This window comes from Falco biarmicus, chromosome 1, assembly GCF_023638135.1.
Source record: "Falco biarmicus isolate bFalBia1 chromosome 1, bFalBia1.pri, whole genome shotgun sequence".
Lineage (NCBI taxonomy): Eukaryota > Metazoa > Chordata > Aves > Falconiformes > Falconidae > Falco > Falco biarmicus.
Window position 1 is genome coordinate 46,518,405 of NC_079288.1, and position 27,436 is coordinate 46,545,840.

The window sequence follows — 27,436 nt, forward strand, 5'->3', positions numbered from 1 at the left end:
AAAGCAAGTCTTCACCAGGAATATAAAGTATAAATATATAGAAATAAGAGTGGGAATATATTTATATAAAAATATGAATAGTAAGCATGTAAACTAAGAATAGCTATGCTGAGTGAGAGTGCATAGTTACAAATACATGTATTATGAAATATGAATTCACTGAAGTCCACAGGAATTTTACTTCCCCCCCCCCCCCCCCCCCAAATTGATCCTATTGCAGAGATGGAAGGGCAAAGGGCGAAAGACTGAAAGTAAAAAGCTATTTGATTTGTGTTGGGTTTAACACTAGTGAGATAGGCCATGAGAATGTCTTACGGCAGACGTAGCTAAACTTCTTGACCTTTGAAGCAACAGATCAGTTCTCCATGTGACCAAAAAAGCGGATTCCTCTAACTACTGCTACTGCTCTGCCCCTAATCCATGTGGCAGCCTGCACCACACCTCTTCCTTTTCCTCTCCATTTATACATTATCTGCCCATTTTAATATTTGCCCTCCTGCCTGCTGTGTTCTCAGATGCAAGTGTGAGCGGTCTGTCCCTGCCTGCCTTGGCAAGGCATGGTGACCCTGCAAATGGGGCAGCTTCCAGCGACTGCGCACTAGCAAGGCGTTGTGTGTCTAATTTGGTTTTCTGTTTTTACTGTTTCCTGGTTCTCGCTCACTTCATTTCTACATTTCTTTCTCAGGACAGCGGTGCTACCTGTCTGAATATCTGGAAAACATCCAGAAAAGCTGGTGCATAGTTTACTCTGAAGTGCTTCTGTGTTGTGTGGTGCTTACAACTTGCAGTTTGACTAATATTAGTCTATGTCCTAATGTCACCTGTCCTTTTTTCCTTCCCTAATTTTTCTGAGGTTTTATTTTACAGTTAAAAAAAGAAGAAAAAGAGTATAATTTGTCTTTCTATTGCATTGTTGATTGTTTTGATTCTTACCTTTCCCTGTTTCTGGTGAATTATAGGATGAAGTTTGTCCCAAAGCAGATGGAGATCCTGTTCAGCGGTGTGTATGGGCAACTGCCGTTAATGTGAAAGACAAGTTCATTTATGTGTCTCAGCCCACACTTGACAGAGTCCTTATTGTTGATGTACAGTCTCAGAAAGTTGTACAGGTATTTATTTCTCATTTTTAATTTATTATCTAATTTGGACACAAGATTTTAAGGTTTTCCTTTATATTTTGAAGAAAAATGCAATTAGCTTGAGAATAAACACAATATCTAGAAAAAAGCTGATCTACTTTCAACATTTAGCAGAAGTTTATGTTTAGTGACTGTTCTTGCCAATAGGCAATTGGGAGGGAGAGAATCAACGTGAAAATATTTCTTATAAATATTAATCAAGTAGTTGAGGAAATGAGTTCTTTGGGAAGTTTCTGGCTTGAGGTACTTTCCAGTTGAAAATGAAGATTTGTTAAGAATCTTATCACAGGAACATATATGTCAGTTTTGACAGGAAAGGTCGGGGGTTAGGTTTGGCTACAGAAGGTGGAGGACTGTTACACCATAAGCATATTTTGACAGAGAAATTACTGGAATTGTGGAAGAGCCAACACCACACTTAGCCAAGACTGGAGACTATGAATTTAAACTACTTCTCCATTCCTTTCTAGTGTGTGGGTAGTACTATCAGTTTCTCGGTCTCTGCGATGCTGGAGTTACTCTGCTTAATCAAAACATTTTTTTGGGTAAAAGAGAGAAATCGATGCTATGGTATGGGGATTAATGCACTTGTATAGTTTGTGGAAGACCAAGGTACAAGGCAAAGCTAGAATGAATATTAGGTTTTTTTGGAGCAGTACAGTTTCCTCAGGAAAGCCTGAGAGAGTCACAATATGATCAGCAGTTTTACTGGGATGGAGTAAAAAATTGATATTAGTTGCCACCACTCAAATCAAATACTATAACTGCTGTACTCTTGTCTCTTTTTCTCCTTTTTTTTTTTTTTTTTCCTTTATGTATCCAGTGGTATCAATGATATCGTTGTACTGTGAGGTTAAATAGGGGATTTACATAAGGACAGATTTTAGTCTGTGGAACTTTTAAACATATGAAAATGCATTTGAAAATAATAGCCATAAACTCCTTGAATTCTACCAATATATTTTGTGACTATGAAAAGAATTTTTAAGGTCTTAAAATATTTGTGTTAACAAGTCATATGGAAAAGGAAAAATCTTTTTTTTTTTCTATTTGTTTTTGCCTAGTATTCCCATCATATTACACCTTTTTTTTTTATCAGACAAATGCAGTAGACTACATATCATTATATTAGCTTTAGTCTTTCAAGATGATGCCATTTGATGCAGAAAGATTAGTTTTATTTCACTTTCAGTGGCAAAAAAGTCAATCAGTTATAGTTGGGGACTGTCAACAGTTTTGTTAGCAGACAAGAGGCTTTGTTTTTGGTTGGGCTTAAGTGTTTATGGGATTTTTTTTAAAGTACATTACAGATCACATAAAATCTTGAAATTTACTCTAAAATCAAGATTCTTCTTTTCTTGAAATAAAATTATTTCCTGGGCAAAGAGTGCTGAAGCTAGTTAAAAACTTGTTAGCAGTCCTGCTCTGATTCTCAGAAGAAAGGACACTTTATGTGAAACTGGTAGAGGTTTTGACACCACACTGAGTGTTCTGATTCAAATTTTAATCATACGAATGTGTCTAACATCTACAGGGTTATTTATAGTATCATCACATTAATAGGCAACAGATGTTCTTTAGCTAAACAAAACATTTTTTTTTAATTAGAAGTCTAAATTGTTAATAAAAATATTTAAATAAAGCTTTTGCCTTTCTCTGATAAACGAACATAAGTTTTTAATGTATAGATTATATACTACATATTAGGCTCTGGGGAGACCTTATTATGGCTTTTCCATACCTAAAGGGGTCTTAGAAGAAAGAACAGATTTTTTTAATAGGGCTTGTGATGGTAGGACAAGGCGTACTGGTTTTAAACTAAAAGAGAGTACAGACTAGATATAAAGATGATTTTGGTATCATGAGGGTGGCAAAACACTGGCACAGGTTGCCCAGGGAGGTGGTAGATGCCCCACGGCTAGAAACATTCAAGTTCAGGCTGGATGGGGCTCTGAGTACCCTGATCCAGTTGAAGATGTCCCTATTCATTGCAGGGGACCTGAACTAGATGACTTTTAAAGGTCCCTTTCAACCAAACCATTCCATGATTCTATTATATTACTATACATATGTATTACATATTAATATAAAATGTAAAAACACATAGCAAAATTGCAATTTTAAAATTACATTGCCTTGACAAATAATTATAATTTTATTAATTTTGCATTTTTTTAAACATCTGCATTTTCTTCCTTCTATATTCTATGTCTGTTGGCTCAGTACACATAACTTCCTCAAAACCTGAACTATCCAAATGGTGACAGGGAATGAGAAATGTTTTATTCAAAAGGTTAATAATAAGAAGTTATTAATTTTTTTATTCTTTTATTTTTTTTTTAGTTACATTGACCTTTGCATATCAAAGTAGAGATCAACTGGGTTGGTAATTAATTTTTGTTTTCTGAAAACAAGGCTTTTTTTACAACCAATTCAACATATTTCTGGAGGCAGAGAGACTAAAAAAACCCTAGTCTTACCACAATCTACAGTTTTGAAGGACTAGAATCTCTGGCTTTGGCTTCCCTGGTCTCTGGCTGACATTCATGTGTCATCTTGCTTTTCTACAGATGCTGTATGAAATACCAATGTAATTGCATTTATTAGCATTTACACTTAAGTGGCAAGAGCATATTAGGCTGTTTCAGCTCACTGAGAAATACTAGAGAGGTTGGAGGTTTTACGGAAAAAACTTAGGTTTTACGGAACAGTTTTATTTGTACACTCTTCTAATTTGCCTTCAGTTACATTAGTTACTATTTTATTACGTACTTTAGCATTAACTGGATGTTTAGAGATACTTGTCTCAATTATGTACGTTAATTAAAAGGTAAAATTCAACAAATTTTACCATCACATTTCTGTAGTGAGCTGAAAAACACATACAGGATGCCTAGGTGTTACACAGAGCTTTGTGCACCAAGTCTGTGCTCCTTAGCAAATATATTGAGCTAAAACCAGATATCCACAAGCCTTCATGCTAGTCCAGGAGAAAAACCCCTTCACTTTCAAAGAAACTTATTTATTTTGAGGGATAGAACAGCATTGCTTTTGCATTACTTTAATAATATCCAACTTTTGAACTTAGGGAAGTGTAGAATGAAATCTGTCCCGCCTTTGGAAACCTTTTGCAGGAATGTAAGTCTCAGTTTTAATGGTTCAGGGATGTTTAGATATCAATGATAAATGACCCTTCCATGTTGCAAAACTTAACACAGACATTTAGTAAGACAATATAACTGAGGGGCAACAGATGAACCAGATAAGTGAATTAAACCAAATGTGTCACTGTCACATTTGGGCACCTGAGCAGAATTTCTGCTATTTATTACTGACCTGAATATTATTTTCTAGGATACACATTTAGCCAAATACATGGGAAAAGTGCTATGAGACTTGTTTTGTGTCCAGCTTAACCATGCTGGTATAAAAAAATAAAGTTAAAAAAAAAAAAAAAAGATAAGTAACAGTAGTTGCAAACAGAACAAGTCATGACAGCATAAAAACTGTACAATCTTTTACACATAGGAAAAGACTATAGAAAATAGAACTGCTGCTGATTCACAGATGGTGTTTAGAGATGAAATAATGCTAATTTGGAATTTAGTGACAAGTCAAAAGATACTTTGTTCAGCATTTCATATAACAAGCATGGCCCTGTATTCCTTAAGTTTTAACAATAAGCATTTGTCTTTGGTGCTGTTTTTTTGCAATCAGAAAGAATTCTTCTAATGATTACGTGTTGCTCTACTTGTATCACATGCATGTATACAAACACTTATGCAAACAGGAAGCAAGAAAGGGAGTTTAATGTCTCAGTTAAGTCTGTTTTCATTATTTACAGTATTGTCTAGTACAGAAAAAAATACCAAAATGTAATTGATTTTTGGAAAACAGGTACTAAACTGTTCAGGAATAAGAGCATTTTGATTACTAGACTGCCTTTTCTCTAAGTATCATTAATACAGAGGATATTATTTACATTTTAACTATTTCTAGTCTACATCTTAAAGAAGAAGCCACCTACCTACTCTGTAAAACCAAGTTTTTAAAAATGCATACTCTAGAAGAAACAAATATGGAGAAAAACTCATGTTTTGAATGTGAGCAGCACTCTAATAAAAGTTCTGGAAAGGTACAAAAAACCTGAAGACAACTAAAAACATATTTGAATGGAGTTTAGGTTGTGTAACTGTGCTTGTTTCTGTGTAAAAATAATGTTGATTTGGTTTTGGTTGTTATGGTTTTTTTTCTGAAGTACTACTATATATGTTAGACTTACTCCTTTCTGCTATGAAAGTTAACATAAAAGATGTGTGTGCAGGTGCACATATGCAACAGCTAGATTTGAGGTTTATTTGTTTCTGTGACAACTATATTTATCAAAATAAGTACTTAAAGAAGGTTCTACAGCAGACTAAATTGGAATGTATGGGAAACATGGATGGTGTATCTTTAGAGACATATCCATAGACTTTTTGATTTAGCTAGGTAATTCTCATTATAAAGTTCAAGAGAAATATTTGCTTTCTTCGTAAATTCTTGAAAGCAAGCACTGTTGCCTGCGGTTGTCCAGTAACAGCTTAGCGGAGCACGGTGGACTGGGATGACTCAGAGGTCATGCTGAAGGAACCAGAGCTCATCACCCTCGGCCCAGGCTGTGCTGGTAGCTGCCCCCCGGGCTGGCCAGGTCCAGCGGTGGAGGCCTGCGGCCACGGCACTCCATGGCCTTCTGCTGCTGCCGCCTCCCCTGAGAGCTGCCTTACCTGCGCTTGGCTCCACAGGCAATTCCTTCTTCTCGCCTACTCGTGGCAGTGCTGCAGCCCAGACCCTGAACACAGCTGGCATTCATGCCGCAGAACATGTCTGGGTCAGCCCTCTTCTCTGGGGAAGCCAAAAAGAAATTTGACACACCTGACAAAATCAGCTCTACAACAGCCCAAGTATTATTTAGGACAACTTCTCTCCTAGCCTACAGCAGAAAAATGTTATCAAACACAAATGACCTTTTTCAAGGAGTATCTTTCCAATTTTAAATGAGGCAGAGAGCAACCTGGTTTAATTTTCCATTTTCAAAAGGAAAAACAAATTCTGCCTAGATGAAGCTGTGGCTTGCAACACCTCAGGAGTACTGTTAAGTATCATCAGCAGTCTCAGCCAGCCATTAGTGCATTATCTTGAGGATCTACATCATTAGTTTAAATTAGGTTCACTTAATTAGCCAGCTGGTACTCTCCTTGACAAACTGATAAACAAGCTGTGCTTTACAGTTCCATAATGGTGAGACTAAAAAACAATTTCCACCTATTGTTTTCTGCTTTAATGATGAAAATAGAAAAGCAATCCCCGCAGTTGTTTACCTCATGCAGAATGTCTCTTAATCAAATAGATTGTCCTCCCATTTCATACCTCTTGAAGTCTTCAATTCTTCTCATAACAAAGGAAGTGTAGAGCTGGCAGTCTGAAAGGTTTGTGGTCTTAAGAGACAGTGCCCAAACTGTAGGGAAAACTCTGGTTCTGATCACAAGTCTACCTACAGTGGCAACTGTGATTGGAATAGATAGGGAAACAATCTTTCTGACTTCAACAAAATATACTCAGTTTAGCAGAGACAGGAAGCTTTGGGTGTAGCAACGTTGTGCTGGTTTTACACAGGACTGTGTAGTAACACCTTACGTTGATTTCAGTATGTGGTTTGAGAATACTCTTCCCTTTTTAGCCATTTTCCAGTAACGGGTGTAATTTTTAAACTGGTATGTATAAAGTGAGAATGATGATAGGGAAGGAAGATACGTACTTTTTGATTTGATTTAAAACTTGTTTTCAGCTTCATCACAGCTTCAACATAGTGTAATTTTGATGCCAAATGTTAGAGCACATAATGAATAAAAAAATCTTCAGCAATTCAGTAACTTCTTATTAATCAGAGTGTTGTCCCAAAAGTGGGATTGTTACCTGATGTGCATTAACCGAATCACACCCACAGAGTCCAAGTATTTGTTTATTTTACAGATCTGTGCAGTGAAGGGTGCGAGGCAATAATTCACAAAGCTAGTACCAGTGTTTACAATGTTGTGATATTTATACATTTAGATTTCTATAGATACTCCCATTACAGCCACTCCTCTCATATATTTTTGGTTACAACATTCTTCACTTTAGTTGAAAGGCATAGTCCATGAATTTTTACTATGCATGTTCTCTGGGTGGGGGTCTCCTTCTGGAGGTGGGTGGCTGGCAATGAGGAGGTGTGTTTTCCTGCTAAAACTAACATATAATGAGGATGATTCACTTCAAAGTGTTTAACAATTCATGGTATGCTCCCTAGGTTCATCAGTCTCAGGTCTTATCTCTGGGCCTATTGTTTTAAGTTACTTTTCATAGGTAACTAATTCCTATTTTGTTTTCATAGGCATACTTTTTATGGTTTTCTTGACCTTATACTTTGACCCATGCAATGTTTAATCTTACATTAAGAGGGCTGTTTCAACAGTTCAAAACATAATTTTTAAATACAATCGGAAAACACCAGGGAATGCATGTCCAGTCATAATTTTAATTCAAGTGTATCTATTATTTTTCTTTTGAAAATGTGACAGAAACTAAGGATTTTTATTTTTATTATGCTTCAGGCAGTAAGTACAGATCCTGTTCCAGTGAAACTACACTACGATAAATCACATGATCAAGTCTGGGTGCTGAGCTGGGGAAACATGGCAAAGAATTCACCAACTTTGCAGGTGAGGTGATCACAATGATTAGATGTAAGGAAATCTAGACAAGTTGAACTTTTGTGTGATTGCAACATTTTGTACATTTTCCTTTAAGCATTGTCATGACACCAGCATGTGCAGTGAAATTATTTCAGGTAACTAGAAAACAATTCAGACAACTGACTTTGCTAAAAAAGTTATTTTCAACACCGTCACTAAGAAGTGACAATGTTAATTGACAGAAAGATAAGGAACACAGCTGAAAGCAGCAGCATGTTCTTTTGAGAGCAAACCATTGCTGTTTATTATGGTTTTGTCCCTAATTATAGGATAAACTGGATTTTAAGAGGCATATTCCTATTTTATTGCTTTTTTCAGATGTAAAATATTCAAAATCTTTACTTTTCCCATACCTCTGAGCACTGGCAACCCTAGGGACAGTCACTAAAGAAACATTTCAAGAATCTGTACTTGCATTCCTACTTTTTCACTACTTTCTTTTCCTTACTTAAAGTAATTTGCTGAGAACATGGTGATTGTTTTCATATCATACTTTCAAAATTCCTTTTTATTTCAGCTTATTGTAGTTTTCTTTAGAAGTTAATAAAATCCTTATGTATTTAGAAATATATATTTAATAATGAATAAGAGAAATTCAAACACAGGGTTCAAGCAGGAAAATGAGTAACATTTGAAAATACCTTTTTAGCACCTACAGACTCTTAGTATCTATGAGTATGCAAAGTAATTTGTGGGAGTTTAGCTGTCACTCGTCTCCAGAAAATGACTGATGACTGAGTCAGTCTCAGCATGTTTTAAAGCAACTGATCATCTTTGCTCTTGATTTCTTCACAGTATAGATAATAGATCATTTTCTTGTTTTTTAACGTGCTTCTCAGTGCTTATATATGAATATCATAGTGGATATTACATGGAATTGTCTTTTATTGACCCACAAACATTTACCTCAGAGAAGGTCCAAGATTTGGGGATGTGAGGCAAATTGGTTTATAACAATTTCAGGAATGTGTAAACTCAAATCAGCTTGCTCTTCTGAAAGATATTTGTGCTGTGTTGAATTACCTCCTGATTGATAAGAATTGGGAGTATGCATAGCCATAGTTTCCTGTGGATTAGTTGATAACATCTAATCTTTTCACTCTGGCTGAAGTGCTTAGGAATTTAATCTCACTCTAGGATCTAGAGTAAAAACCAAACCAAACCAAACCAAAAAAGGTAATAAAAAAATGTAATTTGCACTAAGAACTGCCAGAGGCTTTAATAATGTAAATGAATAAATATAGACTTAACGGGGGGGGGTGGGGGGGGGTGGGGGGTGGGGGGGGGGGGTGGAGGGAAAGAGGGGAAAAAAGAAAAAGATTAAATGTGTAACAGTTGTCTGAAATCTGTAATACCAATCAGCTTTATTCCCTGTCATTTGTGTGTGTGGGGGGGTTGATAACTGAAGGATAATACAAGAGATGGAACACAGAGGCAATACTGTGTTAATTTATTTGGATATAAATTAGATTTTGAAAGTATTTCTACAGAGTATAACGCTGTTACTTCATATAGGTGATAACACAAGCCAGCGGGAGTGTTTCTCATCACACAATCCATACTCAGCCAGTGGGAAAGCAGTTTGACAGAGTGGATGACTTTTTCATTCCAGCTACAACCCTCATCATTACACATATAAGGTAGGTTTTAGCTGAATTACAGCTAACTTTCAAAGGACCTATAGCATTGTCTTCAAAGAAAGTATGATTTAAAGACCTTGAAAATCTGACACCATGCCATCTACTTCAATATTGCTTTGGAATATCCTTCTTCATAAACACACTAAATGTGAGTTTTATTGACAGCAAGCTAGATGTAAGAATAAACACATTAGTAGAGTTTTTCATACTTATGTCATCAATGTTCAAAAGTTCCACTGCTCTACATACCAAAATTGAGGTGTAGTATTATCTGTGGTTTTCTTATATACAGATGATTCCCTAATTTAGGAACATAAATCTTAATTTCTAAGTAAGGCTTTTGAAAATAACAACTTCTACTGCTCAGAAAAGTTGCCATATATAGTATTTGCCATATTGTATTACATGTATATTGGAGTTATTATCTTGATTAATGGACCAGAAAAAAACCAAAATACAGTTTTGGAGTTTTAAAAGGAATTGTGATGCAGTGTAACTTGAGTCTATGAACTGGCCTTTCCTGCTCATGGAGTTCTTACCGCCTGTTTTTTCATTAGGCTCCCTGTTTTTGAAACAAACCATGACTGAGCAGGTAACATAAACTCTGTTTAGATGCATGAATAAAATCAGTCTTATTTCATGTTTACTGAGTGTATGATGTTAAAATGGTTCATACTGTAATCCATGCCAGGAAACACCGTAAATTCTTAGGACATTAGTTATTTCTCTTAGTGACTGTAGGATTGTCTTTGTGTTTGTTCAAAGAACAGACAAATTATGACTGTGATAGAAATGCTCTAAGGATGGAAGAATGGAACAAGGTGGCCAGTGTGATTTTAAAAGACATACAGGACAGAGAAAGAGTGTGGGGAAAAGAGAGCAACACTTAATACAGGCATAAAGGAGAAATCTTTTAAAGATCTTTCCAAGGCCTCTTAAATGAAAATCTACTTTTCTTCCTCAAAATACATTGCCAAGGATGTGAAGTATAATTTTATTTTCATACTTTTTCTGTAACATTTCTATCTGTAGGGATTGAAAAATTCTGCAGTCCACGATTTGTACATCTGAATATTGCATTAACATCTATTAGGACTTTGTATGGTTTGGTATGGGTTTTTTTTTGCAACCTGACGCAGACCTATTTCAGCTCAAAACACCTCTGCAAATAATTAACTCAACTGTTTATTTTGCTCTTCCAAGTTCAAGTTTCCGTAGAAATGTTTTCAATAGGATGATTGTCACAGTTACGAGACACCATCATTCACTTTTAGCTAAAATCTCAAATCACATATGTAAACATGCATCTCCATTAAAAGAGGTATAATTTCTGATTGTAGTGAGTAGTAGTATTTTAAATGTGAAAATTTAGGATGATTTTACAGTTGATTCCAGAATTTACTCTATACATGCCTGTGATGAATCTAGTCTTCTGTATCAAAAAACATTTGGCTTCTCCTAAGAAGGCTGTTGATGAAAGACATTTTTTTTCAAAATTTTCTACAAAACCCTTAGCCAGCAAATTAGCAATCAGCCATATGCAATTTAAAATAGAATGTGTAAATTAATACAGCTGAAAAGTAAATTGACTCTAAGTAGCATTACTGCCATATTTCTTGAACTGAGTAGTTAAATACACATTCTGTCCCTGAAGTAATCTGCAGTGCTCACGCTCAGCCTTAGAAAAGCATTAAATAATTTACATTTGGAACAGGTATGCCTTGAGAGAACAAACATTACTGCTGCATAAACTACTAGGTACTAGAGGAACTATCGCAACAGAACTGGCATTTAGATACATAATGTCATGTAAATAGGAAAAGAAAAAGATGGATACAAGTAAACATCATACAAGGAGGGGAACCAGGACTGGGAAAAGAAAAAATAGTCCCTGTCCAAAGCTAGTGAGGAACTCTAACTCAAACAGTTTTAAGTTGATATTTTGCCTAAACATGTCAAGGTGGTTTCTGTTTTGCCTGGTCAGTCACTATCGGCTGATGAGTCATTTCACCTGTCCTATATGCAACTTAGGAGAAAAGAGAATTAGAGAATAAAATAGAACGCACAGAAATAAAAAAAGGAATATGAAATTCAACAGTGAAAGAATAAAACTGGATAAATGAATACATATATATACTGAACATGTACATCAATTCAGGCCTAGTATAATTATCTTGCTATCAACTTTTGGTTGGTTGTTGGGGTTTGGGCTTTTTTTTTTGTATTCACATGACAGATAAAGACCAAAATAAAATTTCTGAAGTCTGAGAAAAAGCCTACAGTAGTTTGATGCTAAAACCATAGATTTGGGGTTTTCAACAGGCAAAATCAATTCAGCAGCAATTATCTGGTTTTGCCTAATAGTGCAATTTGCTTGAATTGCAGAGAATCTTATTTTAGTTTTCTGAAATGTTATCTAATTTTAAGTGCATTTTCTAGAAAAGAAAAAACCCAACAAAATACTGTGTAGACAGATACTGTATTTTTACTTTTTATGTATTCTTTCAAGAGCTATTCATGTGAAGTTAGTCAGTCATTAAATAATTTGCCTTACATAAAATGTTTGGCCTTCAAGTACTTAGATTTTTTTTGTTTTTTAAATAAACATGAACTGTCGGTAGTGTCTCAGGAAAAGGTTTACATTAACTGTATTCATCAAATTAGTAGCGATGTAGAAAAAACTATCTATTAAACCTAACTTGTCACCAGTCAACAATAAAACTGCTCAATAACAGCATGTGTTTATTAAAGATGATAAGCAACAAACATAAAGCTTAAGCTTATAATTCTTTGGTGTATGTACCAGCCATGGGAGCATTTTGTGAGTGCGACTGAGAAAAACAGCTACAAGGGAAATAACCCCACTGGCTATGTTAGCTGGTACAGTGAACTGGTCAAGGGCCCTATTTAGTCTTTGTTATAAGTTGGTTCCCCTTGACCATGCAACACCAGGCCCTTCTGGAAAAATGAAAGCTTTCTGTAGCTAGGTGCATTTGTCACCTGTAAGCTAAAATTCTGAATGATGGAGCAGAATATAGAGTGTGCACAGCTTACCAAATTAGCATCCAGAACCAAACTTTTTGTCTGAATAATGGCATTTCTAAGCAAAAAAGGCATATCATGTAAAAGTATGGACTGAGCTTTGTAGCGCAGGCAAAACAAACCGTCTGCTACCTTCTGCAGCGTATTACCATCTACTGCATATTCTGACCAATCAGTTATTCTTTAATCAGTGTAAAGAACAAGGGACAGAAAGTAAAGATAGATAGGCTTGTTGACACTTACATACAGAAATAGGGTGAATAATTTAAAGCTATGGTGGGTCATTAATTTTTTTCTTTGTAATAATATCTAAAATATTAATTTGCAATAATACATATATAAATGTTTAAAACTTGTTGCAAATTAATTTTATTTAAGAAGTAATGTAATTACATATTCGCTTTACCTAGGTGGGTTATTTTTATGTATGAAGATGGAAATGGTCTGGCCATTATTAAAAAGAAAACTCCACACATTTTACTGCTCTCTTGGTCAGCAAATAACTTAGGATGCATTTGCCCCAGATCAGCCATTTGAAGAGGTACTACAAATTTTGGTCTGAGGTGAACAATAATAGATCCCAAGAAAAAAAGAAATGTTTTCCCAGAGTTTTCCTACCATAGACTGAGGCAATGTTTGGTTGTACTTACAGTACAGCAGAAGTTAGGGCAAATAACTTTTTGATTTGATAACCAGCAAGCATAACATTCATGCTCTGAACAACTGAGGTGATTTATCAAAGCAGCAGCTAAGCAAACTAAGTAGGCATGAGACAAAAGAAGTAGAAGAACAGGCCAATCCTGTTGGTTTTAAACACTTTTGTAATGGGAGGATAGTTATGTGCACAGAAAAGGACAGGAAAAGAAACTGTAATTTTGGAGAAAGAAATGTGGTAGGTTCAGTACCATCAGTTAGTTTTGCAGTGGGGAGGTGTCTCCCTCTCTTTTACGTTCCAAACAATTTCCTTCCCCTGATGAGATGAAGGAGAAACAGTTTTGTGCAGTCAGACACCTTAGGAATCAAGAAATATTTGGGCTGTATTATTTTTGTAACTGCTAACCATTTATGAAAATATATCTATTAAAAAAAAGAAAATGTACATTAGTTTTAGTAAAAATCTACTAATTACCATCCTAATAGTGAGTAGAGCACCCCACTGATGTTTCCAGGTAACGAATCTGTTTGTACAGATTCTCAGCTACAGATGCATGAGAAATGTAGGTGACTCAGTTCTAGAATTTCTACAAGACTAAGGGAGGGATTGCCTCATGGCTTTGAGCAATACTTCATGATGGAAATAAAATGCCACGTTTTTCTCATAAAACTTCTAAAATGTAAGTTTAGACTTTAGAGAAAGTCAGTGTTTCCTGTGGGTTTGAGTTTCCTGTGCCAGCTAGTTGTAGTGCAATTCACAAAAATTCTTAGTCAATCAGCAATTAAAAAGAGGCTATGGCACAAACCAGTAATAATTATTGATAGAAAGAGCCCTTGAGGAAATTTACCCAGACTTACTATTGAAAGTCTGAAGATTTTAAAAGGGAAAAATTACATATTCATCTTGCATATCTTGAAAAAACCTTGTCCTGCTGTTAACATTGGCTTTATTTTGCCTCTGATGTGCACTCACTGCCGATATATGTTGAGTTATACCAAAAGAATGAATGAATGTAAATCATTGTTCTTCATGCACACCTTCATGCCCATATTTTCAGTGCACACAGCTTGGAAAAAAATCTTCCCCTCCCCCCGTTTCGTTCAAAAATTGTCAGACACTGTGGCCACAAAGTAGACAGGATGAGATCTACTAATCCTTAATAAATGGTACAAATCCCCAAGGGTGGGTTTGGGGTTTTTTTTCCCCAGTTATTACTGAAGCTTGTTCCTTTTGTAGATACACCTTTTAAGAATTGATATATAGATTTTCAATATTTGGCCTTATAGGTTTACTGAGAAGATTTTACTCAGTGAACTATTTTTTGTGCCAAAGCAGTTCAGAGCAACCAATGATCTTGTCGTTAATTGTCTGTAATACCATTCTTTATCATAAAAATAGACATATGCAATTAATGTGTGTGATGGCTGCAAAAAGATGACTTGTACAATAGTCATGAAAATATATTCTTGGAAGCCTAAGGAGCAAAAGGGCTGATTATTTCAGCTCCACTGTTCATAAATTCAAGTGAACAAAAGATAATTGGAATAAATTAGGGTCTGACATTACACTGCTGTGAAATGTTTCAAAAGCAATATTAAATGAACTTACTGTAATGGAGTAACTCTAACTTTTTAAATGTTTTAGCAAGTATTTTAAATATTGTATCGTTATGTGACCTAACAAGTGGAAGAAAGAGCAATCAGCTCAACAGTGAGATGGCTCAGGATCTGAAGAGTTAAAACATTATCAGTTTGATTTTTTATTCTTTTATTTCTCTTTTGTGTATGGGGAAGCAGTCTTTCTAAAATTATACTTATTCATTTGCATGAAAGAGTTCAAAAACTAAGCTCTCCTTTAAGAGATAATTGGAATGTGCTGCCAAGGCATTCCTCCTTAAATGAAACCCTTGTGGGATGGTGATTCAGTAGATTCACACTTCATTCCAGAGGTTACCCCTCTAAGAGGTGTGAAGTAGTTGAAGGACCGTGAGAGCATTTACACTATTTCTACGCAAATAACTAAACAGAAATACTGTTTTGCTTCAAAACCCCTACATAATCAGGAGGAAATTTCTGTTCAGTGGTTTGCAAGGCAAACAATGGAAGTGTTAAATGCTGAGTCAACTGTAGACAAAGCTTCAACAAAAGAGGAGAGGAAAAAGCATCAACAAATTTGGAGGTTGAATTTTTCACATAAAGAATATGATTTAGCTCAAAGATGGGGGCAATTTAATATTTTGTAAATTCAGTTAACAAGGCACATTAGGGTAGTGGAAAGTTTGGAACAGTTCGCAGTCATCAGGCTGTAAACATCTATAGTACTACAGGGGAAATAACTGGAAAGCTTGAGGAACTGGAGAAAGGAGCCTGGCACTACCAGGGCAAGGAAGGAGGATCTGGACAGTAGCTGCGATTTCCAGTAATGATCGTGGAATCTATCAACGAGTCCTACCCGGCAGCACAGCACACAAGGAGACCCCTCTGTGCTGGGGGTCCCTCTGGGGTCTCCCACTCTGTGAGTAGTCCTTGTGGGGGCAGTGCTCTGGTCCCGTAGGCGGGTTCCTTGCTCAGTGCACAGCATCAATTCACACCCCCATTCGAGGTATTTCTGTTCCTTTATTGTAGTTTGTGCAAGTAGGGAGCTGGGTGGCCCCCCACAAATGCCTAGCTCACTGATTGTCAAAACTTTATCTTATTTATATAATAGCGAGCAAAGACATTGATCAGCCTTCATTGGTTACAAGTGACATTATTCCTTCATTACTTAATACTCAAGTTTTCTACTTGGCAAGTAATTCTGTCACTTCTCATGTTAATTAGTTCGCATGCTCAGTCTCAGCTTCGTTTTTGGTCTGGCGGGTTTCTCGTGTCAGTGGTCGATGAGTTGGGGGTCACCATCTGCCCCTGCTGGAATTAATTACCTTTCCCCTAGTTAGTGAAACTGCCAGTCAGCTCATTCACCTTGGGGTGACCTTGGGGTGGTGCTTTCCTCCTTTGAGCAGGGAACTTGCTGGCCAGAGCACTTAGCAGGACAGACAAAAGTGCTTGAATCTGGAATTAGCCATTAGCAATTCATTTGTTGTGATTGTCTTAAAGTCAAACCTCTAACAATACATTTGATTTTATTAATCAACTCCTTAATCATTTTATGTCATTGCTAAATGGAAACCTTGTGGAATTTCCCCCTCTCTGTGAATTTGCCCCTGAAAAGGAGGACCCTTCTGGTCCATAAATGTAGTGCTTTTGAAAAAGGAATTCATAGGAACTTCTGGGAAGGATGGAGAGGAGACACTGAAAACTATTTTTTTTTTTGCTTTTTTTGTTTTGTTGGGGATTTTTTTTGCTATAAGCAGTGGATTTTACAGCATCTTTGCTCCAGAGGGAATATGGAGAATGAAAGTTTGAGAGATTCACTTCAGACAGTTTAAATGCTCTGAAACTTGCTTTGTTCAACTACTACCATTGGCAACAGCAACTACTGTTGAAAAAAGTGCCTCTTTAGAAAATGTGCAGGTACTCTTCATCGTATCAAACCTATATTCTCCACTTCGTTCCTCCTCTGTTCACATGTCCCTGCCCAAAAAGCTAGGAGTCCATAAGTGCAGCCACCACGTATCTTCAAACTAGGAAACTCCCAATCCTTTACGTACATACAAGGTACACCACATGCCGATACTTCTAGTTTGTCTATATCATCCTTCAGCTCCACTCTTATATTCTAAATCAAAAAGACCTGTGTTTGCAGGCTTTAGAATGTGCTAGGCAGAAAGAATTCCCACCTGTGTCTGTGGAGAAGTACCTACAGAAATTATGAAGCAACTGCCAGCACTCCCAAACTACAGTTTAGTTTTGCTGTCACTGAATCAAGCAAAGGCCTGATGTCCTGATGTGTGTATGACATCTTTTAAGCCAGGTAATTTTGGAATTCGTGGAGAAAATATTTTGAATTTTAAAGTTCATTTTCAGATCAGTGTTATGAAATTTAATCACTAGTTAATGGCATATTTAAATCTAGCTAAAATAAAAATATTTTTATAATGCATTGCAATCTGTGATTGCTTCTAACCTTGCGATATATATGTATGTATGCACACACGCAAGTATATAAGAAATCAGTCTTGAAACCTATCTTGTTTCTGGAATCAATTATTCTGCATGCCTTTTCCCATGCCAGCTGACAGTACAATACAAATGCTGCTTGACCAATTTATTCAACTCATGCTTTAAATCTTTTCCTCTTAGGTAGCTTGAGTAAAATGTCACAAAGCTCTCAAACTAAAAATGCCAGCTGTCAAGAGAAAAAAAGATATTATCAAAAAACATTTCCACTTCAGTGTGGCTATTTAGAAATGAAAATGCCCTTCAAATGTTACCTAAAACATGGGGTTGCAGCCAGCCTTTGTAGTGCTATAAAACTATAGCATCGGTAAAGGAAAATTACGTTCTACTTGTCTTTCCCCATTAGCTGAGGAAATGGCCAAAACCTGGCTTAAGCAAGTCTATTGAGCTCTACTAAAGTGAAGGGTAGTTTTGTTAAACAGTAGATGTTTTTCACACTGTAAGTTGGGTTTTTTTGCCTTTTGCACATGCAGTAGTCATTACAGGAATATTTACTCTTGAGGTAATATGAGCTGTCCACCTGCAGCCCATGGCCAAACCAACCATTATTATAAAAAATTAACTGTTGTACCTGTTTCCTATCACCTACCTGCTTTTAAATATTCAGTATGTGTGAGTATGTGAAAATACATGATGCAGTGAAAAGTACAAAAATGTAAGAAAGTAACCAAGTAACCCCTGCAATTATGGCACGTAATTTGTTGTACCCGGTGACTAGAAGTTGCCTTATCTTCGTGCTGCCTCTAACACTCATTGGTTTTCCAAATAAAGCAAATTATAAAGATTCACTTATTAGCTTTTAGGCAATCTTAAAATTATGTAATTAATCATTTTTCTATATGTTTGCTAATAAAGTACCAGGGCAAAATTATTTTAAAAAAATTGTTCTGGGTCTGGCTTGTTGGAGCTCATTTTCTTGATAGCAGCCGGAATTGTGCTGTGTTTTAGATCTGAGACTTTGGAATAGTGAAATTTTTTTTTGAAATTGTCATTTGTACATTTCTATTTTTAAGCATTTAAAAAATATTTTTATTCATGACATTTAAGTTTACCTATTTGATGTTATGTTACAAATGTAACTTTTAACTTCTAGTAAAGCTGAGATTCTCGCTAGATCATATGAATCGAAGACTTTAAGGAAACTTCCAAATCTACACAGATAGACTGTTTTGTCTGTATTTCTTCCATGGGTTGCTAAGCGTCAGCATGCAACATTTTCTTGTGGATAAAACATCCAAACTTCCATCTTAAGAGAGCCACCGCCACCACCACATCCCACCCCTTATTAGCTACAAATTAGAACACAGCAACTTGCCATGAAGTGCCTTATGTTTTTTTCCCCGATGATAATCTTGCATTTTCAATACAAATGTTATGTCTGGTGGTTTTATGTAAGAAAATAATCATATTTTATTGGGTTTTTACAGTTAAAAAAATCTTTTCTTGGTTCAATCTAACGTTTTCTTAATTTGGGTCACTAGTGAAGAAAAAGGGAGAGACAGGAATTGTGGTAAAATTCAGTATTTGTTCTTTTGAATATTTGTATATTCCCAGCTATAACAGTATGTGAACTTCTTTTTTAAAATGAAGAAAAAGATCTTTTGAGACTGTTTTGACATAAGTAATTTATCACCTTTGTAGTCCTTATCTCTACCTCATTATTCATTTTCTGCTAGTGCTGGCTATTTCTTTTGGCATATATAAATTTGGCTGTGCATTCCATATGACATCTGCCCACCTTGATGTTACCACAATTTCTGGAGTGTCAGATCCTCTTAATCCTATCCTACCTTGTACTGACATTTAGAACCATCTTTAGGAATGTCTTTTGTTCACTGTGTCTGTGTAGCTAGCCCTTTCTTTGATTTTTATTGCTTTAAAAATGAAGTGAGTGGGTTTTGATTAGATTTCTAGCTCTCCTTCCCTACAAGGTACAAGAAAGGAAACCACATTTGCTGCCAATGTTACAAATACGCTTTTGTTGAGAATAAGTTCCTTTTTTACATAACACAAATAGTTTAATATATTCCTGGATTCTAAAATTCTAGAAGTTAAGGTGCTTTCCTTTGACCTAAAATTTCTGGGATTATTTTCTTGTGAGTGCTGTAATCATTGGATAACAATTTTCAGTAATTAAGCGTATTGTATATACACATTGCAGGTGTTCCATGAGAAAGTCCTCAGACAATTTATAGATTCCTCCATCACTGGGACCCTGAAAATTCAGGTTTTTATCCCTATCCTATTCAAATGTACACTAAATGTGAGTCAGAAGTTCTTAGCTATGTATGACATGTTAAAACAAGTCAACTCTCCCAGCAAGATGTAAAAAACTGACTGAAGAAGCCACCACAGTATCTGGTCAACTATGGGGAACTTTTCCTGGTTGTTCTTTCAACATGGGTCATTTGAAGATATTCTTCAACATGAATTTGAGATTATAGTCCATTTCCTTGCTCTAAATCACTAGCGAGACATGACTTAAATGCTGAGCAAGCAAATTTTTAAATGGAAATAGTAATAAAAGGAAAAAAAAAAGAAAAAAGAAATAGAAATTGAAAATAGTATAATTTTAAAAGGATTTTAGGCAGCATGCTATTTTTGTTATCAATATGAGACTTTAGTTAAGAAATTTTTATCTTTCACTTGTAAGCACTTCCATCATTTATCCATCTGACTTACGGAAGACAATTGGCATAGAGTCTCTCCCACAAATAAGTGTTTGAAAGACTGTATCACCTGTGATTTTTCTGCCTGAGTGAAAACTATCACCATAAAAATAAGTATTTTTTTGATGGTACTTACAATGTCATTCACTTTGGCTCAGCAGCATTACATTTGTGACACTCGTTTATTAGTCTAGAGCCAATCTTATTAAAAAATATGTAGGATAAACTGAGAAACTATGTTTCCATTATTGCCCTTTACTGAATGCTTACTAATGCTCAAAAACAATTTATTTCACAACATTCATGCCTGTCCCCATCACATATTGTTTAGGAATGGATATTTTTCTATTCAAATTCAAGCTCTGAGCACAGATCTTAATTTGAGGAGACCCCTTTCTTCTAAGACTGTAGCACTTTTCAGGATTTTCAAGCCCTTGTAGAAATACTGTTTTTTCCCTTCTGTCTTGCACAGCTGTCTTGAAGTTCTTGATATCCTTATTTTTCCAAATAATGGTTAGTATGTGCTGAGACAGAAAAAGAAAGAATCATTCTAGTATGTTTGTCCATCACTGACTGTGGGGTCTCAGCCATCCTCTCTACACTGAATTCCCTCTCTGAGAATGGAAATAGAGAAAACTTTTCCACTTCAATGAGGTATGTGCAAAGCAATAGCAAAAAGGAATAAAGATCTTCAGTGCTTCCAGAGCAAATCTGTGAATAGCCATCTCTGAAATCTTTGAATACTTACTATAAAGATCCCTTCCCTTCCATTCAGATCTCTTAGGTGATGTCCAGCAGTTGTTACCGCCTCTGTGAAACACAGCAAGCCTTTCGTGGGATCTTCCCCACTCCCACCCCCAGCCTTTGTGGTAGTCATCCCTCTTCTATTCCAATACATTTTAGGATCTAATCAGGAATTCTGTCATTATTAAGGTAATCCACTCTCATAGATCTAAAAATGTTGGTTTCATAGATTTTACAATTGAATATTAAGTTCCTTTCTGAATTAGTTTATGAAGACCTGTATTTCTTTGTAACAATATTAACCAGTAAATTTCTAAAGCATATATGACTTCTGATGGATTTGATCTCTGCTGGCATATTTTTCATCCTGAAAAGGTATTCTTAAATCCACATTCACAATTAAAAATAAAAATAGTATTATTTTTCATTGAAAGCAAGTTATATCTATATATTCATTTTCATCTTTCCTCCCACATAAGTTATAAATTTCAGAGAATTCCTATTAGTGTATAGACATTTTTTGCTTCTAATTGGAAAGGTACAGATGAGCTATTTAACGTGCAAGGCTGTAAGAACTCAGAAACCTGGAGTTTTCAAAACCCAGAACTTCTTTGTCAATACAAAATAGTCAATACATTTAGAATATGCATTCAGAAATGAGACCAGCCAGATCAGATTCCATTCTTCATCACCACAGATCTTCTCATTCATCTGATAGAATTGATAGTGGAGATCTTGTTTTACAGTAAAATTACTCATTTTCCATGACTGATGCCACAATCTTTTGTTCTGTGTTTTTTGATTTTCTTTTTTTTTTGACCAGTTTCCCCCCCATTCCTGTTTTTTAGGACTGCTATGTTAATATTTCCCAGCTGTGTCACACATTGCTCTCCCAGCAGTCACACATTACTGCTGCAAAAGTTAGTTGTCTTTTTTAGAAGGCACTTTTAAATATTTAATTTACCAGTAAATAAATAAAATTGGTGAAAAGGACAAAAATATTTTAAAGATATATGTGTGAATATGTATGTCCACACACATAAACACAAAACTAGCGAATTATCAGATGTTCTCTAAGATGTAAATGTGTCCTCAGATAGGAAGATGCTTTGTGCTTAATGCTGTTATATAGAAATACAAAGGAAGGAGAAAAAAACTCTTGTCTGATGCAAAACAAAAATATGAAGCAAGTGTTCTTAATGTCGTAAAGAGCATCAGGAACAAAATTAGGAAAACAAACTTAAAAGGTCAGAGACTGTTATAGTACCCAAAAGAAAGGTGCCATTTGTGCTGTATGAGCAACAGCTACCGGGCAAAATCCACTTAGCCTTTTGTTATCATCAAACGACCATTTCTGAACTGCAGAAATTTAAGAAAGGTATTTTCTCAGCAGCCTGCCAGAAATGAACTATTCTAGGCAACAGTAATTTTGGAAGTCCTGAGGGGAAGACTGGTATGCCCTTGCGATGTTGACAGTTTTTGAAATCAGAAACACTTCCAAAATGAAAAGTGTGGGTTTTTATCTAGAGGTAAATATTTTATTTGTGCAATAAACTACAGTAAATGTAATAGAAAATTACAATAAAAAAGGTGTATTTTAAAATTACTTAAGTTAGGAAAATTAACTGTGTGATGATTTAAATGGTATGCGTGCAAGGCCTCTGAAGTCAAATAAATCAATGTTAACTGCCTTCCTCAGAAATAATTATGTACGGATATAAAGTGAAGACTAATTTTAATAAAGGAAAAAATGGTTGCAGTGTTGTACGTTAAGTTCTTAGAAAATCCTTAGAGGGAAAAGTGCATATTTTTTTTGTTGTGCTGGTGGCAAAACATCAAGGGACCAGCAAAGGCAGTTGAGCTATACAGCTAAGAAAACAGTTCTTAGACCAATGTTCCTTTTTCCTTTCCTTAATTGTTAATACTTCCTTCTCCAGAGCTACTGTGGATAACTGAATTTCATCAGAAAAAAAACCTGTTTGCTGTATAACACACTTCTACTTTAGAATTTTGTTTAATTGGTTAGACTTTCCCATGTTGCCAGAGTAGAAGCTTTTTCCCTCTAACAGGCTGTCCTTGGACAGCTAATGGCATTTACTTTGAGTCCCAGAAAACTTTTGGTCAGCAGATTTGATCAAGCTTTGTAGTAATAGAGCTTTATCTTCCTGGGTTGACTTTTTTGCATAAATTTTGAAAAAATGGTCCCTAATCTATAGAATGTTGAGTGGCTTTAAAAGCAAATGTTATTCACTCAGGATAAAGTAGGTAATGTTCATTATTATTTTCTTGAATTAAGTTATACAGGTTAAAAACCTTCTCTTTTGTACAATATTACTACTGTTCCCTTCTTATACAGATAATTTTGATTGTAGCTCATCTAATTCACTTTTACTGGGTTTCAGTTTTGAGACCGTAATTTTCCGTAAGTGTTTGATCTCAGATACCTCTTCAAAAACTGTCTGTTGACTTCATGATGGTAATCTGTGGGTGTAAGGCCAGAAACAAAAAGAAAGGAGGCCATAATTTTTACATTGTTGTAATCTTTTATTCTGTCAATCTTTCTGAACTATTCTGTTGAACTTATAAAAAGTATAATGAAATTTATCCTCATTTCTAGGAGAAACATTCTTAGGCTTTTCTTTTTCCATCTTTTTAACCAGTCCTTAGATATTTCCTTTTTTTTAACAAGTGCAGTTGCAGTAGTAAGCAATATATATGCCTTGTCTAAAGGAAGAAAATAACATACGGGAAGCCAGGTTGTTAATTTACTGCTTGTTGGCAGCTCCACACTAGAATCTTGCTTGGCTATTCATTGTGCATAGGAGATGCAAACTAACTTATTCTATCGGAAGGGTGGAAAGAAATACCTTGCAGAAACAATTTTGAAGATGTAATGTCAGAGTTCACATGACATTGGAATTTTGTATGGAGTATCTGGTCCATTGTTAATTCATACTTTACTGAACTAGAACTTCCCATCAAACTCAGATTGCATCCTCGCTGATTTTTATAGCTACAGGTCTCACGTTATCCTTCAGTCTGCATAACTGCTGGAGATGCAGCACGAAGAGGATGAACTGAAGAATTTTCAAATGCAGCAAATGAATATAAACTTTATTCATACAGGGTTGTCCTAAGTCCTGCCTGGAATTTTAATTCTTTTTCTCTTGTGACCTTTGTTTTAGTGTGTTTTGCCCAATAACCTTGTATAAATCTCACATTATTATAAAGGCAATAAATAAAGGTAAGACAAGCTGGGCCCAGCTGTGGTATAGTTACTTCAAGTAACAGTGCCTCTGCAGGCTTGGGATTCCTTCCTGGGTTATTGACGTGGGATCCGTGCTCTAGAATGTGAAAAATTGTGTAACATCGGTGGTGCACCATTCCCTTGCACAGCTTTCATAGTTCCTGTCTGCACAAAAAAAAAAAAAAAATACTTTTAACATTCATCTTTTAAGAACAGGAAATTTCCCAAACTTTTAAAATCAGCAGGTATAGCATGATAGCTAACCACATTCCATTATATTAAGTATTTCTTGAAAAATATTTGTTATAATTTGCAAATACAGTGTGTGAATGACAGAAGTCATACGATGTGATTCTATCTTGGTATTTTGCAGTAGACTATGGTGTTAGTTCTAACAGTGTGTCAAATACTTTGATAGTGACATGTAGTTCACTAAGAGTGATAAAATTGCTTTTGGAAAATTCATTTATAAGATTTGCATGCAATTCTTAGAGCTCTGCAAAACCCTAAGAAAATAAAAATGAAAGGCAGGCTATGAAGAGCTTTTATTTGTCTTTTTGATGACTGTAGCCTTGAGAAAATATTGAAGCTGATCATTATGGTTGGAAGAATACACTTTTTGTGGAAAGCAAAGTGAATTCTTGGTTTTCTGATAAAGTTACCCTTTGAGTGCTGTGAAAACCATCTTCAGAGGTCCCTGAAAATTGTGGGGTGGACATTTTCTCTGCGTTTAGCTGTTTTGCATGGAGACTTATACAACATTCTTCTCTCTATCCAGGCACTTGTAACAGTGCTATCTGCTTCTTTAAGGAGTCATTTTAATTTCTGACCACAAAGGGCAGATATAGTAACCTCTACAGCTATGTGATACCTGAACTTCTTACAATGGTTTGGGGAAACACATGAGCACATTTCAAGCATAACTGTATGTTTATCTTACATTCTGGTACAGTCTTACTCATTTAACCTTCAATTTTCCAAACCTGTGCAAATTTTTATAAGGCTGGTTTTGATTTCATTCTGCTTCATATGCCTTCATTCTGATAGGATGCTTATGGTGAATGCAAGGTTGTAGGCACCTAGATTTAGGTGTGAAAATAAAGTGTATCCATGGCTGTAAGCTGTCTTTTGCTATATCCAATAGGGATCTAGCCTATACAGATGCTGGAGTCTAGAAGGCAATTTTGCTTTCCCCCTGCAGGGCTCTGGCACTAGTCACGGTAACAAATCCTGTAGACTCTGTTGACTATATGAACTAGATCTCTGCTGGCAAAAATAGCAACTTAGATGTTTGACTCATATGCAGGCATGCATGGTTATGCACAAAATGTAGGAAAGGAATACTACCTGTAGAGAGTGATTTTTGTAGTGAGGATTTGTGGTGAGGCTGAACATTCATAATGGCAATTCTTCAGCCTCCTTACTGCCTACTGATGTGATCATAGAGGAGGGAAGCGACTGTGCTTGATTAGGACTGCAGAAATACAATTTTTCTCATTTATTTCAAAGCAGTAAGGATGTAAATATCAGATTGGTATTTTTGTGTACTCTGAAAGAGACAGACAGGGTTAAGCCATGTATTATTTTTGTCATTTTTTTAATTTCTTTGTTCATATATCAATTTTTAATAAACTGATGAAAAGAACAGATTATAAAACCATGCAGTACTTAAATTGCACTGGCCATTGTGGCAGTGTACTCATTTTGCACGTGTGCTTAAGGTATACCTTTTTTAACTTTAAGGTGTATTACTTGAAATCCTTATCACCACCACCTAAAATTCAGCTTTGCATGGCTTGAGATCTAGCACTGCTATTCCAAGTGATGTATGATACCAAAATACGAGCACTCAACTATCCAATTCATCAACTGTGTCATGAAAATGTTTAATCCTAAGAGGAGGCAGCATGCTTATCCCTTGAGAGGACAAGGAAAGGTCATCACTTTCAAGGATCCTACCATTTGACCTTAAAAAGCATCAGTGGGCTCCTCATAGGCAAATTTGAAACTAGATCGTGCAGGGAGGAGCAGTAAAAACATTTGGAGCATTAGGGATGAAGCCCAGAATAGGCGAGACAAAAATGATTTTTACTCATCCACTTCTGGTAGTGAAAGAAAATAGAATGAAAGGAGGGATGCCCTCAGTGCATGTTTTTCGCCCTGTGTTTCAACTGCAGACTGAAGTATTGTAGCTACTATATATGCACATACCCATGTATGCATATTTATGTTATGTTACACATGCACTTTTTATATCAAATAATACACTTCTCCATTAAAACTCTGCAGACTGGGAGTAAGTAAACTGCAGGTATGTGAGAGTCCTATTTCGTGCAGTCTCAGCACTGCTTTGGTGTGGCTTTTTTACCCTCTTATTACTCCCCTGTCCTGTGGGATTTAAATGACAGAAGGAGGGTCTGAAGAGAGAGGAATTCTTAGATAGTTAAGGATATTTTGTTACACACCTATACACAGTCCTAACGAAATGGTAGCAGAAACTTTGTCAGTTTTAATCAGCATTACATTAACTGTGAAATGTAATAGTTCACATGGTGAATGTTTGCTGTATGGCTGTAACAACTGCCTTCAGAGTAGGCTGGACAGTGTACAACCTCTTTGTGCAATGGCTTTATATTTTGATTTGAAAACAATGTCAACCCTTTCCAGATATGGAAAGGGATATCAGAATGTGGCACTGCTGAGGTTCAGGCAGGCAATAATTACCCACCATCTGGCATTAGGAATGTGTTTCTCATTAAGCCTTTCCCCAATACTAGAAAACAGGAAAAATTTTACTTAGGTACTTTACTGAGATGAAGATGGGGAGTTATGCCGATAGCGTGACATCTAGGAACCAGAAACCTCCCACAGAACTGGGCGAGTCACTGAAGATTTCAGTCAAGTTTCTGGTTTTCAGGTTAATTTACCACTACCAATACATAACACATTCTACCACTGATATTTCTACAATACATTCTGTAATTAATTTATTGAAATCTAGCTTCTTGTTATGGAACAAACCTGCAGAAAACAGAGCAGGAAGCTGTACACATTTTAAATAGTTTAACCACATTCAAAGCATTTTTGTCATAGAAAGAACAATGATATAACAGATATGTAAGAACAGTGAGGTGTTTAAAAGAAAAAAAAAAAAGAGGTTCTTGTGTATTTCTCAAAAGCAAAGTATTCCCATTGTGCTATACAATAGTCAAAGCTACTTAGGCTGAACAGACTTGACAGGAATTTTATATAAACCCAACATTACTTTTTCAAAACCATAATGAACTATTTTTTTCTACAGTAACGGGGGGATATGATCTCATTTGAAACTAGCTCACCACCTTAAAGGACAGTGACTGAATAAATATTTTGGACAGTGAAAGGGAACTAGCTGTATAAATCCTGTTGT

At 35.8% G+C, this 27,436-nt stretch overlaps 1 protein-coding gene across 4 annotated transcripts in view; it reads left to right on the forward strand.

The window, feature by feature from the left end:
• FSTL5 (follistatin like 5) overlaps positions 1–27,436 on the forward strand; it is a 322,895-nt gene that overhangs the window by 283,713 nt on the left and 11,746 nt on the right. For all 4 annotated transcript variants that reach the window (XM_056358066.1, XM_056358085.1, XM_056358076.1 and 1 more), the window contains 3 exons: positions 960–1,109; positions 7,772–7,879; positions 9,428–9,552. In XM_056358066.1, coding sequence (XP_056214041.1) covers positions 960–1,109; positions 7,772–7,879; positions 9,428–9,552 — 383 coding nt within the window. The remainder of the gene's footprint in view (positions 1–959; positions 1,110–7,771; positions 7,880–9,427; positions 9,553–27,436) is intronic.